Raw genomic sequence first — 12,775 nt, 5'->3', positions numbered from 1 at the left:
TGAGCATATTTCTACTAAGACCCATCTTTAGAAATGCCAAAGCGTAGAGAATGTCGACATAACTGCCATTGTCGATCATCATCCTCTTCAAAGTGAAGATGGCTACTTGAAGGGTTACCACCGGTGCATCGTAATGGGGCCTCACTACATCCTCTAGGTCCTTATCAGTGAAAGTCGCAGTCTGCTCTTCGTAGGGCTCTATCTACTCTGTAGATTCTCTTCTAGCTATGTAGACGTGAGCTAAGTACTATTCTCGCCGTCTCTTGATTCTTTCGTTAGCCCTGTTTTGGCCTGACCTTCTGTTCTCCTGTTTAAGGACAACATGTCTCACTATTGCCCTTCCATCCCGTCCTTTTACATGTGGCAGATTAGGCCTCTAGTTCTTATCTCGGGGTAAATTCTTCTTCTTCCTTTTAGGCAGGTCTTTCAGTCTGCTCTGTTCTGCCAACCTCTGTAGAAACCTTCTCAAGGCCTGACATCTGTTGGTGGTGTATGCTCGCAATTTGTGATACTTGCAGTATCGCTCATCTCGATTTATTTGATCTCGAAGAAGTTGTGCTTGCTATTCGAAATAAGGCTCATTCGCGATGAGCGGTAAAATCTCATTAGGGGGCATAGAAAAATATGTCCCCTTACTCTTCTATTATTTGTCCTGCTCGAATGGTCTCTTTCTGCTCTGTTGTTATGGTTGGTGCTGCTTGTTGGGTTTCACCACAGCATGTATTGCCTTGCTCTTCCCAATCGAATTCCGAGGATCATCTTCCAAGTGAATATACTTTTATATTTTTTCGAACAATCTAACTTAATGCTTTTGGTCTCTTCTTCACAATAGACCTATACAACCCTGAGCCGAACGACAAATAGTTTTTGAATGCCACTACGGTCATTTTTTCATCACAACTTTCCAGGACATTGCTGTTTTCTTGCATCTCCTTATAAACTCTTTGAAGTTCTCCCCAGATTGAATTCTCATGTTGAACAGAACATCTACATCTTTGCCACTCTTTTTTGTTGCCAATGTAATATGTTACAAAGATAATACAAAGCTCCTCGAAAGAAGCTATAGATCCACATGGCAATTTGTGGAACCATGTTAATGCATTCTCCTACAAACTAGAAGAGAACAATCTGTACATCAGTCATTAGTTTCCTTCCACAAGACAAGCATCTGTCGGAAGTGGAAAAGATATTCTACCGTGTCTTTCGTCCCTAAACAAGGGGTAAAACGTAACGGCATAAACTTTTTCGAAATTTCTTCTGCCAAGATCTCCACTGTAAAGGGAGACTTCTGAATCCCCCTGACAGTTTGCGCTGTCGCTATGCCAATATCAACACTCTTCATCATCTCCTTCTCTTTTCTGATCATCTCTCTGATCTTCTCTTAAGTCAGACCCATTGCGGGCTCTGCTTGAGTAGTTGCAGTAGCAACTTCTATCCCTCATTCTCCTATTGGGATCAATGATTGAATACTTCTTTCGGTATTCGAAGTGCAACAGGATGTTGAGGATCTTTCGATAAGAGATCTTGTCTTGTTGATTGTTGGTTATTGAGACACTAACTTAGATTTTTATTCTGTTCGGCTAAGTCATCAATCTTCTTCTACATCTCTTCTTATTGCTTACTCATGGCCTCTAGCATTGCCAAGAATTGAATATCTGCAACTGGTGCCACGGGTGGGGGTACATTGACTTCGGTGGTTCTTGTGAGTCTCACCATTGTTTCGAATGAAATCAATATGCTATTGGTTTCCCATGGACGACGCTAGTTCTGTGTGGTCAGAATTCGATTGGCGGTGTTGATGGATTTTGCCTCATTGATTCGAAGTTGCTCTTGTCACCCCCTCCTTATGTCGATGTGATACCTATCAAAATCACTTTGACGCTCAAGTTAGAGAAGTAGAGGAATAGTCTAAGGAACTGGTTAGACCTCCAATCCACCTGAAGATCCTTTCTTATCTGCAAATTGTGTTATTTATGGATCATTGCTGTGAATCAAGATTTCCTCCTCTCATGGGTGGTGATCCCGAAGAATTCCCTGATTATGGGTATTATGGGTATTCTTTGACCAGGTCTACCCTCTTTGGCAGACTAGGTCTCATTTAGTGCTGTGTTGCCCTTCTAGCCAAATTAGGAAGATCTCTGCTTTGAACTGTCCTGTTGTTGGGTAGCGTCTGTATGTTGATCTGCGCATGGTACCACTTAATCGGCTTGGACACGTGTAATTGTGCGGTTATTTCCCTATACAATAATTAACTTAAATAATTTTATATTCAATGTTTTTTTAAATAACTCAAATCAATAAATCTACAAAGGTTCTTGATTCGGAACGTTTAACAATAAAAACTATTTTTTTTATAAATCTAAGAATTAGATAATATTTTGTTCCTTTCAAAATTTTTATCGTCCAATGATCCAACATCACAACGAGCATTCGATATAATGAGTTTTTCTCAATAATAATGGATCATGCTCGAGATAAGGGATAAGGTGAAATAAAAAATAAAATTTTAAAAATATGATTTGTTGAAGAAAAATATATTAAGAAATTTAAAAAATATACAAGAACTTTAAAAATAAAAATAAAATTAATTAAACATCTTGGCTTTATCAATTTTCCTAGATTAGGAAATTAACCAAGATTCATTCTAGAAAATCAACAAATAAACAAATAGAAAATGACTTATCTTTTTTTGAATTTTAAAATATATCTTGAACAGATATTTATCTTCCAATCTGTAAAAATATTAACTAAAACTTAAAATAAAAAGAGAAGATGAAAAGATTAGGAGAAGAGAGAGAGAGAGAGAGATAAGAAAGAGTTTCCAAAACTTAGAGAGTATTTAATGTCTTTTAATAGATAAAAATTAGGGTTGCTTTGACAACACATTTTTATCTTTTTTTCATCTGAATTGGATATTTTATGTAAAATAAAATTATCTTCCCCTTTCAATTATAACTTTAACCCCATTAAAACTTGTCCCATTTTGATAACTAAGTCAAAAGTTATGTTTAAATGGTGAAACGTGATAAATTTGGAATCTTTGACTTGTTATGTGTTTTTTATCAATTCAAAGTTCAAATTAACTTTATTTTGTGAAATTTGAATTTATTCTCCCCTTAATCAATTTTCTAACTCTTTGATCTCGTCTTTTTTATTTATTTATTATAAGTGAGTTGAAAGTTATGAGTAAAATGGTATGACTTGATAGATTCAAAACTTGATTCTATTAATCCGAAATTATCAAATCTCTTGGAACATGCTTTGAATTTGACTTTGATAGTTTTCCTTATCTTTGATTGTTCAATTTTCATCAGTTTTGCCTACAAGAAATGGATATAATTAAAATCTCAAAATTTATGAAAATACATACAATTTAGTCAATAAAATATAAATTATGATGAATTAACTATTATTCATGATTTTATGAAAAAAATCATAGCTCTTAGATTTGAAAATACAATTAAGTACTCTATAAAATAATAAGAAAATACACACTTTTAGGCACATAACAGAATGGATTGTCAATGTAGTGACAGTTCCAAAGAAGAATAAAAATGTTAGAGTGTGTATATAGATTTAGATCCTAATAAATTATGCCCAAAAGACACTGATGTTATACCCTTAGTAAATATTGTGACGTCCCAAAATAGGTCCAAGTGGTAAAAATCCATCAATGTTAACTTTTACTAAAAATCCTATTTTCTTCTTAAGGTTTGTAGGTTGAAGAAGTAGAATATTAAGAGGAAAATTTGCATTAAAAAATTATACAGAGACGATGGATTTGGGGAGTAGAAAATCATTAGATTTTGTCAAGGGGTTGATTATGAGAGCATTTAGGTCATCGAAAAGTATTCTAGAGTAGATTGAAATGGGACATGCCATCATTTTGAAAACACATTGGTATCTCAAATATTTAGGGGTAGCAATGGCATGAAGTTAATAGGTTTCGATTAAGCTTAATCATGTTTTTTCGTGTCAACCCGTTTAATCCAGTTATTAAAATAGTTGACTCCAACTTAGGGATTTCAACCTATTTAACACACTTGGACCTATTTAGTTATTGTGTAATGTTTACTCGTGGACTACCCTACTAATAAATATGAACAACCCAACCGACTCTGTTGGGAAGTTTATAAATTTTTTTTTTTGATATCACAAGGCATCTCGCATCCTTTTTAGGATGTAACCAGTCCCTATAGTCACACCCCCCAACCACACCAAAGATTCCCAATGTTCAATAAGGTAAGTTAGGGGGTTACCTAGCTAGTTTCAGACACACAGCTAAAGAAAGCAAACTCTTATCACTAATATTACTATTGATCCAACCTTTGGAGGTATAATTTATAACATGTTATAATCATGTCATGCAAAGTTTATGCATGTCAACCTGAACATGACACAACCCAATCTATTTATTGAACAAATTACACAGGTTGTGTCAGGTTACTTATTTATTAAACGGGGTAGGTTTGAGTCCAAGATTTTGTAACAATTATTAAACGATCCATCTTGGCTTTCGGTTGGGTAAATTTTAGGATACCCTTACATCAACAATACGAATTGAAAAAGAGATGACATGTCCCATCGCAACCCCTTCTAATATCGACCAAACATGCTTAAATCACCTAGATATTTGTCCAAGAGATTGAAGAAAATTACTTTTGAAAGGAAAAACCAAGGGTTTATAAAGATAAGGACATTGAGGTCATATTTTCTTAGTCTTTTAGAGGAGATTGATATCAAGGACATATCATCCATTTGAAAACATGGGGTGATTTCTCGAACATTCATCAAAACATGGAGAGGTATATCTATATTATTCCAATCAACAATTACTTAATGTAGAATCCAAGGCAATTTATGGTATTTTGGTCATTTAACCATCACATAATTAAAAAAAAAGTGTAAGAATGCCGAGACAAGCGCAATCTAAGTCTCCAAGTGTTCGTGGTTTATGTTCCCAATAACACTTACTTTCTTCTCCTTGGGATGTCCGCAACCCTCTCTCTCTATCAACTGTATAAACCCTTAAAAATCTAATATAAATACCCCACACATTCAACCACTCTCTTACACAACAATTCTCAACTCCCTCTTTATCTTCTTCTATATCTGATTTCACAAACCCCACCAATAATCTCATGTTCTTCTCTCCTTAACTCTCTCTCTCTCTCTCTCTCTGTCTCTCTCTCTTCTTGCTTTAATGGCAGAAATCGATTACCAAACCAAACCAAGCAACAACACCCACAACGTACGCTTAAAGCTCTTTGGATTCAACGTGTCAGAAGACGATGAAGCAGATTCCGGCAAAACTCGATCTGGGTCACCGGAATCATCCACTTTTCCTCCCGTCGACGGCCGGAAATACGAGTGCCAGTACTGTTGTCGAGAATTCGCCAACTCTCAAGCATTGGGTGGCCATCAAAACGCTCACAAGAAAGAAAGACAACAGCTCAAGCGTGCGCAAATGCAAGCCGGTAGAAACTCAGCGGCTTCGTACGTGCGAAATCCTATGATTTCTGCTTTCGCACCACCACCTCACCTTCTCGCAGCATCAGGGCCAATTGTGGTTCCTGCCCCGGGCCCACAATCACCTTCTTGGGTCTACGTATCACGTGCGACACCGCAGTTTCACGTGTCGCATGGGTGCGTGTTCCCTTCTGGTGGTGGGAGATCAGCCCCAGCGGCGCCACTAACGTACTTTGAGGGTGTAGGAGAAGTTAGTACGACGGCAGGGTCGTCTCAAGTTCGGGTTCATGGAGGTGGGGTTGTACCCTCGCTCAGTAGGTTCTCAGGAGGGGATGATGGTGGGCCCGGGTTTGATGATGGGTGCGGCTTGGATTTGCATTTGAGCCTTGCGCCAGCTGGTTCTTGAGCTGCTTACCTGAATTCGACTCGACTCAGCTCGGCTCGGCTCGGTTCTAATGAGCTTTATTAAGCTCGACTCGCTAATTTGTTGTTTATTTGCCTATTTGGGTCTTGTAAATTTTTCAATTTTTTAATTTTTTTTTAAGGAAGAAATTTTACACATCTGCATTGCCATACGCTTCTCTTTTTCTGTGACTTTTTATTTTATTTTATTCTTTTTATATAATAGCCGCGTTTGGTGACTCATAAACAATGCCCATAAAAAGTAGATGATCCGACCAGTAAATACGAAATTGAACGGTTGATTTATATTTATTTTGATATCATAATCTCGAAAATACTAATTCCAAAGATAGTTCTTGACCATTCCATTTCGTGTTTATATGATCATTAGTCTATCGAATCTAAATCCATATGCAAATATCGCATCTTGATTTCTCTCTCCAAAATCAATTATTTTCAAGCTCTTTAATGTATTCAACCACATCCTCAATCCATAGATTTCAAACTCTAGAAGAAAATCCTTGTTTTTATTATTAAAAAATATATCATAGTGTTATGCCTTTCTTTGTCCTCCATAATTAGAGGATTATTTCGGCTATTTCTTAAATTTCTTCTTAGTTAAGAGTTTTTCTCAAACTTTGGCGTGACTCCTTCCATCAAAACAAATCAAATTAGGGTGATAAAGAGCAAGAGAGTTTATCTTGAGTTCACATCCCTTGTTCCCATCACAAGAATGATGGATCCAAGATCTATCCTCACAAGTGATGGGGTAACTTTGATTCAATCTTATAAAACATTAAAAGAAAGGGCCAAACAAAATTTTAGTGGCTTTAGATCCATTAATTTATAGAAATAAATTATAAGATAGATAACAAAATTAAATCACTTACCAAATTGAGGTTATAAATTCAAAAGATTCCAATATAATAGAGAAAAATCCAATAATTTGATAAAGTTTCCACAATTTTTAGCCATCAAAAGTCCTCTATAATATCTTACAAAACTCCTTTATTTATAGACTCATAGGGGAATCGATTACAACTGTAATTGAATTTACAAAAAAACCTTGCAGAAAAAACTTAAAAAGCCCTCTATCATTCGCTATCTAAATGAATGACACTTTCTTTTGTATTTTCTTCTTAGCTTCTCGATCTTTGTGCTATTGTTCTAATTCTTTCTTTTTTGCTTGGGCTCCTTTCTTTGATCAAAATGGGGTCTATTTTAGACTCCAAAAGTTGTGGGTCAAATGCACCATACAACATAAAATCTCCTTGATGCTTGCTCGTCAGAGGGGAGTTCAAGGGTGAGCATCAGACCAAGAAATCCTAGAAAGTTCAATAGAGAAAATCCTAAATCCAAGATGGTGTAAAAGAATATAATTTTTGGTATACCAGTACAATTAAAAAAGACCTCAGACTAATCAAATTAAATTAGGGTCAGGCCAAAGCCCACAAAAATTGAACCGTTAAAGTAAAAAAATTGCACTTTAAGCCTCTAATCATGTTGTGAACATTTCGAGGTTTTTTAAACTTAGTTTAAAAGGGAGAAAACACTCAATATGTAGTTTTACGCGTTCAAGCTTATTATTCACCTTCTGTAATATCTCTACCATCTCAAAACGACCATTTACTAGTGCCAAAGCATTTAGATTTTGATTGTCGCATTGGATTTTTAGAGCTACTATGAACAAGGTGAATTCATTCTCATCGTTTTCTATCGGTTTTTGGTAGGGAAGGGGGATATGGGAGGAATGTCCACCAGTTGTTTCGTTACTGAAAAAAGTTGTAGGAAGGTAGAGAAAACTATCCCAAACCCAAAAATATTTGAATGTGACCATGGATGACCAAAATCAAGAACCCAAGGTTAGGGTTCAAAATGGAAACCCTAAAGATGAATAAAAAACCTGAAATCCATTCTAGTTTATTTAAGGGTAAAAAATGATAAGAAATGGTGAAAAGACCTAGTGTGAACATGGCCCAAAATTGAAAATTGAAATTGAAGCCACTTGGAGAAGATGAACCATAGAGAAGGTAGTTCGCTTGGAAATCAAATAGAAAATGGATGAGTGCTACCCTTGAAAGAGAATGTGTTCGCTTACCCAATAGAGAATTGATGAGACTATCGTTGTTCTTCTCACCGGAGTTAATAATAATCTTAGTTTTACCTTACTTGTGGGGCAAGTAGGGGATCGAACCCAAGAGAAAGGAGGAATAGAGCTAAGCTAAGAAGATAAAATTCAAATTAACTAAAAGGAATTAAAACTGTTTTTCTTTGTATTTTTGAACTTATAAGAAGATGTAAAATTGCTAGAAAATAAACTAAAGTAAATGAAATTAAAAGCAAGTAAACTTATGAATTAAAACACCATTGGAGGTGGATCTACCTAAAACATGTTAATGAGCAATTTCTAGTCTCTAGCCTTTTTATAACTCAATCATAAGGGCTTGGTGTTAGCTCCTTAGATCGGAAAGTTTTGCAATTAAAATGAAATAAAGGAACAAAAACAAAGTAGAATTTCTTGAGAACTTCTTACTACAAATTATCTAATTTAAGCATACTTTATCTTGATCTAATCTAAGCATAAAGTATCTATATTAAGAATAAAATGTGCAAGAAACTTAAAGAGAATTCATAAGCATTTTAAATAAAAGAAAGGCATAAAATTAGAAATAACACAAGAACTTGCTCTAGGCTTTTCCACTCTCCAATGGAGGGGAACTTAGCCTAATGTCATTGCAAGAGAGGGAAGACAAGAGTTGAAAGAACTTTTCTTCATTTCATGGAGAAAATTACAACTTCTTCTTCTTCTACTTCTTACAAGACTAGTTAACCAAAAGAAAATAACTAGAAAATGAAAATACAAAAAATAAGAGAATAGGCAAAGAGCCTTAGATTAAAGGAGTCTTGGATAAGAGAACCAAGATGGGACCCTTTCTCTAGAAATGAAGGCTCTATTTATAGAGAAAAATGTGTGTAGAAGAGTCTAAAAGTAGCCTCCACTTTTCTTTGCACAAAAAGACAAAAGAAGAGAATATGAGTTAAGGATTAGGGCATTCCAAAGTGTTAGGGCATTCCAAAGTGGGCCCAAATGCTTTTGCCTTGAGATTTTGATTCCAAATTGTTGATTTTCTGCACAAGAAACACACGTAATTAGATTTATCTAGTAAATGAATTTATTTATATATAATTAAGCCTAATTAACATGCAGCGTGGTGGTTTGAGGCTTATCATGATTATTATCTTAATATAGAGAAATAGGTACAAAAATCAAGATAAATATCCAGAAAATGTGCGTATAATTGAGTGTTTGGAGACACTCATCAAGAATGCATTCGTTATGTTGAAAATTCTCCAAAATTGAATAAGTATGGGAAAAAAAAGAATGGCAATTAGTACCCCACAAGTGAATACCATTCTCTTAAATAATTGCGAATGCATTTGCTTAAATAATAGCAAATGCATTCGCTGTACTTTTGAAACGACTAAGTGATGAAAACGAAGGCGTTTGCTTAGGTCACAGACTTAGAAAATTTCTTAGTTTAAGTTGTTCTTTGTGAAGAAACTTTCAATCATGCTCTAGTTGATTTGAAACCCACAATTGACAGTCCTCTTGTAGAACCCCAAAGATTGGAAAACAACTAAAACACACTTTTGCTCATGTAGAATAGTAAGGGTAGTCCCATAATGTTCTGTAAGTAGAATCAGATCAAATTTGTTTCTATTAACTGATTTATGTAGTTCATTACAGATTCAGAAACATGGAAGGCCAAAGTTTAGTCAACTTTTGAGAAGCGTTTTCTTGTTATACCTCATAATGGGCCCACCCATAACTCAAGACATAACACGAATATTCCGATTGGGAATCAAATACCGGTTCAATTGATTAGAGCTTCATAAGCATAAGAGTATGAAAAGTTGGAAGATTGGAAGGTTGAAAAGGCTAAAATCAAGATAATTAGAAGAAAGGGAGAAATTTCCAAAAGAAAGGAAGATTTAAGAGGCAAGAAAATTAATTTCGCTAGATAGCAATTTTTGTTGTGGTTGTTTTTGTAAATTTCCTCTCTTTATGATTCTATAAATAAAGGGAGGGGATCCTTATTTGAAGGAGTCTTTTTTTAATTTTAGAGATTTTTCAATTTTTTAGAAAAGTATTCTAAGGAAATTGTTTAAGGAGACCCGAAGAGAAAACTTCAAGGAGATGCTTAGATCTACTCTCTAGAGTTTTAGAGAAGTTCGAAGAAAGAAAGAGAGTTAAAAGCTTAGAATTTTTCAAATCTTGAGAGAGCTCTTCCAAATTATTGTAAACAAATTGTAAGATTGAAGTATTTTACTCAAGAGATGTAATAGAAGAAAAAATTTATTCAAATTTGGAATTTTTTTTTCACATAAAAGGAAATAAGATCAAATTTGTAATAGATCCATTGAGTTTCTCCTTCAGATTTTGATTTTAGATTATCACTTTTGTCACGTCTCGAAATCCCAACATGAATCCCAAAGATTCTTCTATTAGAATCTCGAGGTATGATAAATAAACAATTCATTCTATGTAAAACAATAGACAATAAAATTCCTGTTTAAATAAATATAATGCAATGAAAAAATAACTAACATCTATAAATCAGAGTGAACATAAGCTATCATCAAACAAAATCATGATGAAAAATCCTCAATCTCATAAATACATTGAATTACAAAGTTCTCAAACTAATACATATTTCTCATATAATCATAACAACTGCTAAAATCCTATGACAATCCTCAATCTGACAATAGTGGCAAGACATCAACAAATTACACCTCAGGGACCTCCTTATACGACTCTTCGTAAACAAGTTCCTCAACAACTGAAAATTTTGAAAGGGTGAATGGTAAGGTGAGTAACAGAGAAATTATTCAATAGGATAAACGTCATTCTAACAACTAGTCACATTTATAACATATGATCAAACTGAAGAGTTTAAATAAAATATTAATATAACTTAACATTTGAAAAATGTCTTGTGACACTCTTGAAACACTAATACAAAGTCCCATGTCAGATCTCAAGGCACTAGGTGGCGCTTCAAAATTTTGGCATGGTTTCCTTTGTTTATGTTAGCATTCCAAGGCACTCAACCTATTTCACCTGATAAATAATAGACATAATATCCTATATATATATATATATATATATACAAAATAGAATAATAACAGAAGACTATATACATCTAACAACATAAGATAAATCAGAGTACGGAAGAAGTAATAATATACATGATTCTACTAAAACTCTTCTCTTTAACAAATGTCTTAATGCTTAATCCAAAATCTATATACAACTTGTACAAATTTGATTACTAATGGGTGTAGCCCCAATGCTTACCAAGTAACGGATTCTAGTCATCTATCTGATCCACCAGGTAATCTTCGTTAGTCAGTTCTATGCTCACTTTACCAACTATAAGCTCTGGAGTTGAAAAAAAATAGGAAAGAAATGGTGAATAACAATGGTTATCCAATAGGAAAGCAAATAATTCCTACCAATAATTTTTACTAACATGAATAAATAAGCATACTAAATCATTTTAACACATGCAAAATTTTACAAAAAAAATTATGATTAACTAGTACATATAACTAGGGATAAACAACTAAATATTTTAAAACTCATGTTATATCAATCAACAATACTAACTATAACATTTTCTTTCTTATACAAATCTAATTGACAGAACATAAATATTAAAATATGCATATCTTTTCATATATCAAAATAAGGTAACAAATAGATAATGCACAATGGTGGAGTAGTGGAATTAGAGAGTTGGGATTTATGGTTGGATCGTTTCTAATCAAGACATGATATTACAATACTTTATTCTCTTTTAGTTCCTGATTTTGTGGTCGGTTGCTCTACTTACCACACTTGGTTGATCATTTATCCGGCTCAGTTTGACCATTTGATGTGACCATAAATAATGGGTATTTTTTCGATGTGTTAGAATATTCGACTATTCTAGATTGTTAGTGATCACTGATTAATCTTCTTCATCTATGCCTATTAGGCGTGCATGTGATTCCCATTATACAACCCCATTCATGTATGACCCACCTTTGCATTATAAACGTACAAGTAAAGATATAAAGGAATAAACCCAGATTCTAGTTGTGACTCCACTCTCATACTACATATGAGCTTAGCTGTCCCTACTATACATCCTAGGATAGTGTATCACTCCTAATGATATGACAGATTATCCTTTCAGGTATTCATAAACTCTTTAACAATTCACAAAATAACTATATATATATTTTCTTTGAAAATTAATAAGAAATTAACATTACAAATTTGAGAATGGATATTCAGTTTCTTACCAGCAATTGTGGCCCAACAACCTAAAATAAATAACAGTACACAACGCATAATCGTAAATAAACATGCAAGTCACCTCGTGACAACAAAAAATAAATTAACCCTGGATATTCGTTTATCAACCGAGACATCACCCCTTATGTGTGATTCAGACATTTTATTGTTTCATCATCCTTTTTTTTTTTTTAATTTTCACACTTTTCAATTTTTTGAACACAACATTCATTTTTCGATATTCATCTACTCAATATGAGTATATTGAATATAAAATTATTTTTCAAACTTTAAAATTTACTTTTATAATTTAGATTAAAAAATTATAAAAATTTAGTCAAAATGAGGTCCGAGCAATGCAAATGACCAAATTGACGAAAATAATACGATGAAATGTCCCACTCACGTATAATTTGTTACAAAATACAATTAAACATATCAAACACATATACTTCGTTTAAATTTGAAATAAATAACGAAAATTCTACATTTGAAATTAAACCAAAAGATTTATAAAAATCCTAAATGCAATTTTCGAAATTTACAATTACCAGTAAG

General features: G+C 33.8%; 1 protein-coding gene across 1 annotated transcript; it reads left to right on the top strand.

Moving 5' to 3' along the window:
* Positions 1-4,958: 4,958 nt before the first annotated feature.
* Positions 4,959-6,031, top strand: LOC147406138 (zinc finger protein GIS3-like). The gene has a single exon (XM_086432758.1). The coding sequence runs from the start codon at positions 5,204-5,206 to the stop codon at positions 5,873-5,875; it is 672 nt and encodes a 223-aa protein (XP_086288884.1). The 5' UTR covers positions 4,959-5,203; the 3' UTR covers positions 5,876-6,031.
* The last annotated feature ends 6,744 nt before the right edge of the window (positions 6,032-12,775 follow it).

Source organism: Akebia trifoliata, chromosome 3, assembly GCF_017979445.1.
Source record: "Akebia trifoliata isolate Shusen 1 chromosome 3, ASM1797944v1, whole genome shotgun sequence".
NCBI classification, from domain to species: domain Eukaryota; kingdom Viridiplantae; phylum Streptophyta; class Magnoliopsida; order Ranunculales; family Lardizabalaceae; genus Akebia; species Akebia trifoliata.
This window is presented reverse-complemented; position numbering and strand designations above follow the sequence as displayed.

Bases quoted from the DNA above. Each gene is read 5' to 3' on its own strand.
- LOC147406138 (XM_086432758.1), top strand. From the start codon at position 5,204: ATGGCAGAAATCGATTACCAAACCAAACCAAGCAACAACACCCACAAC.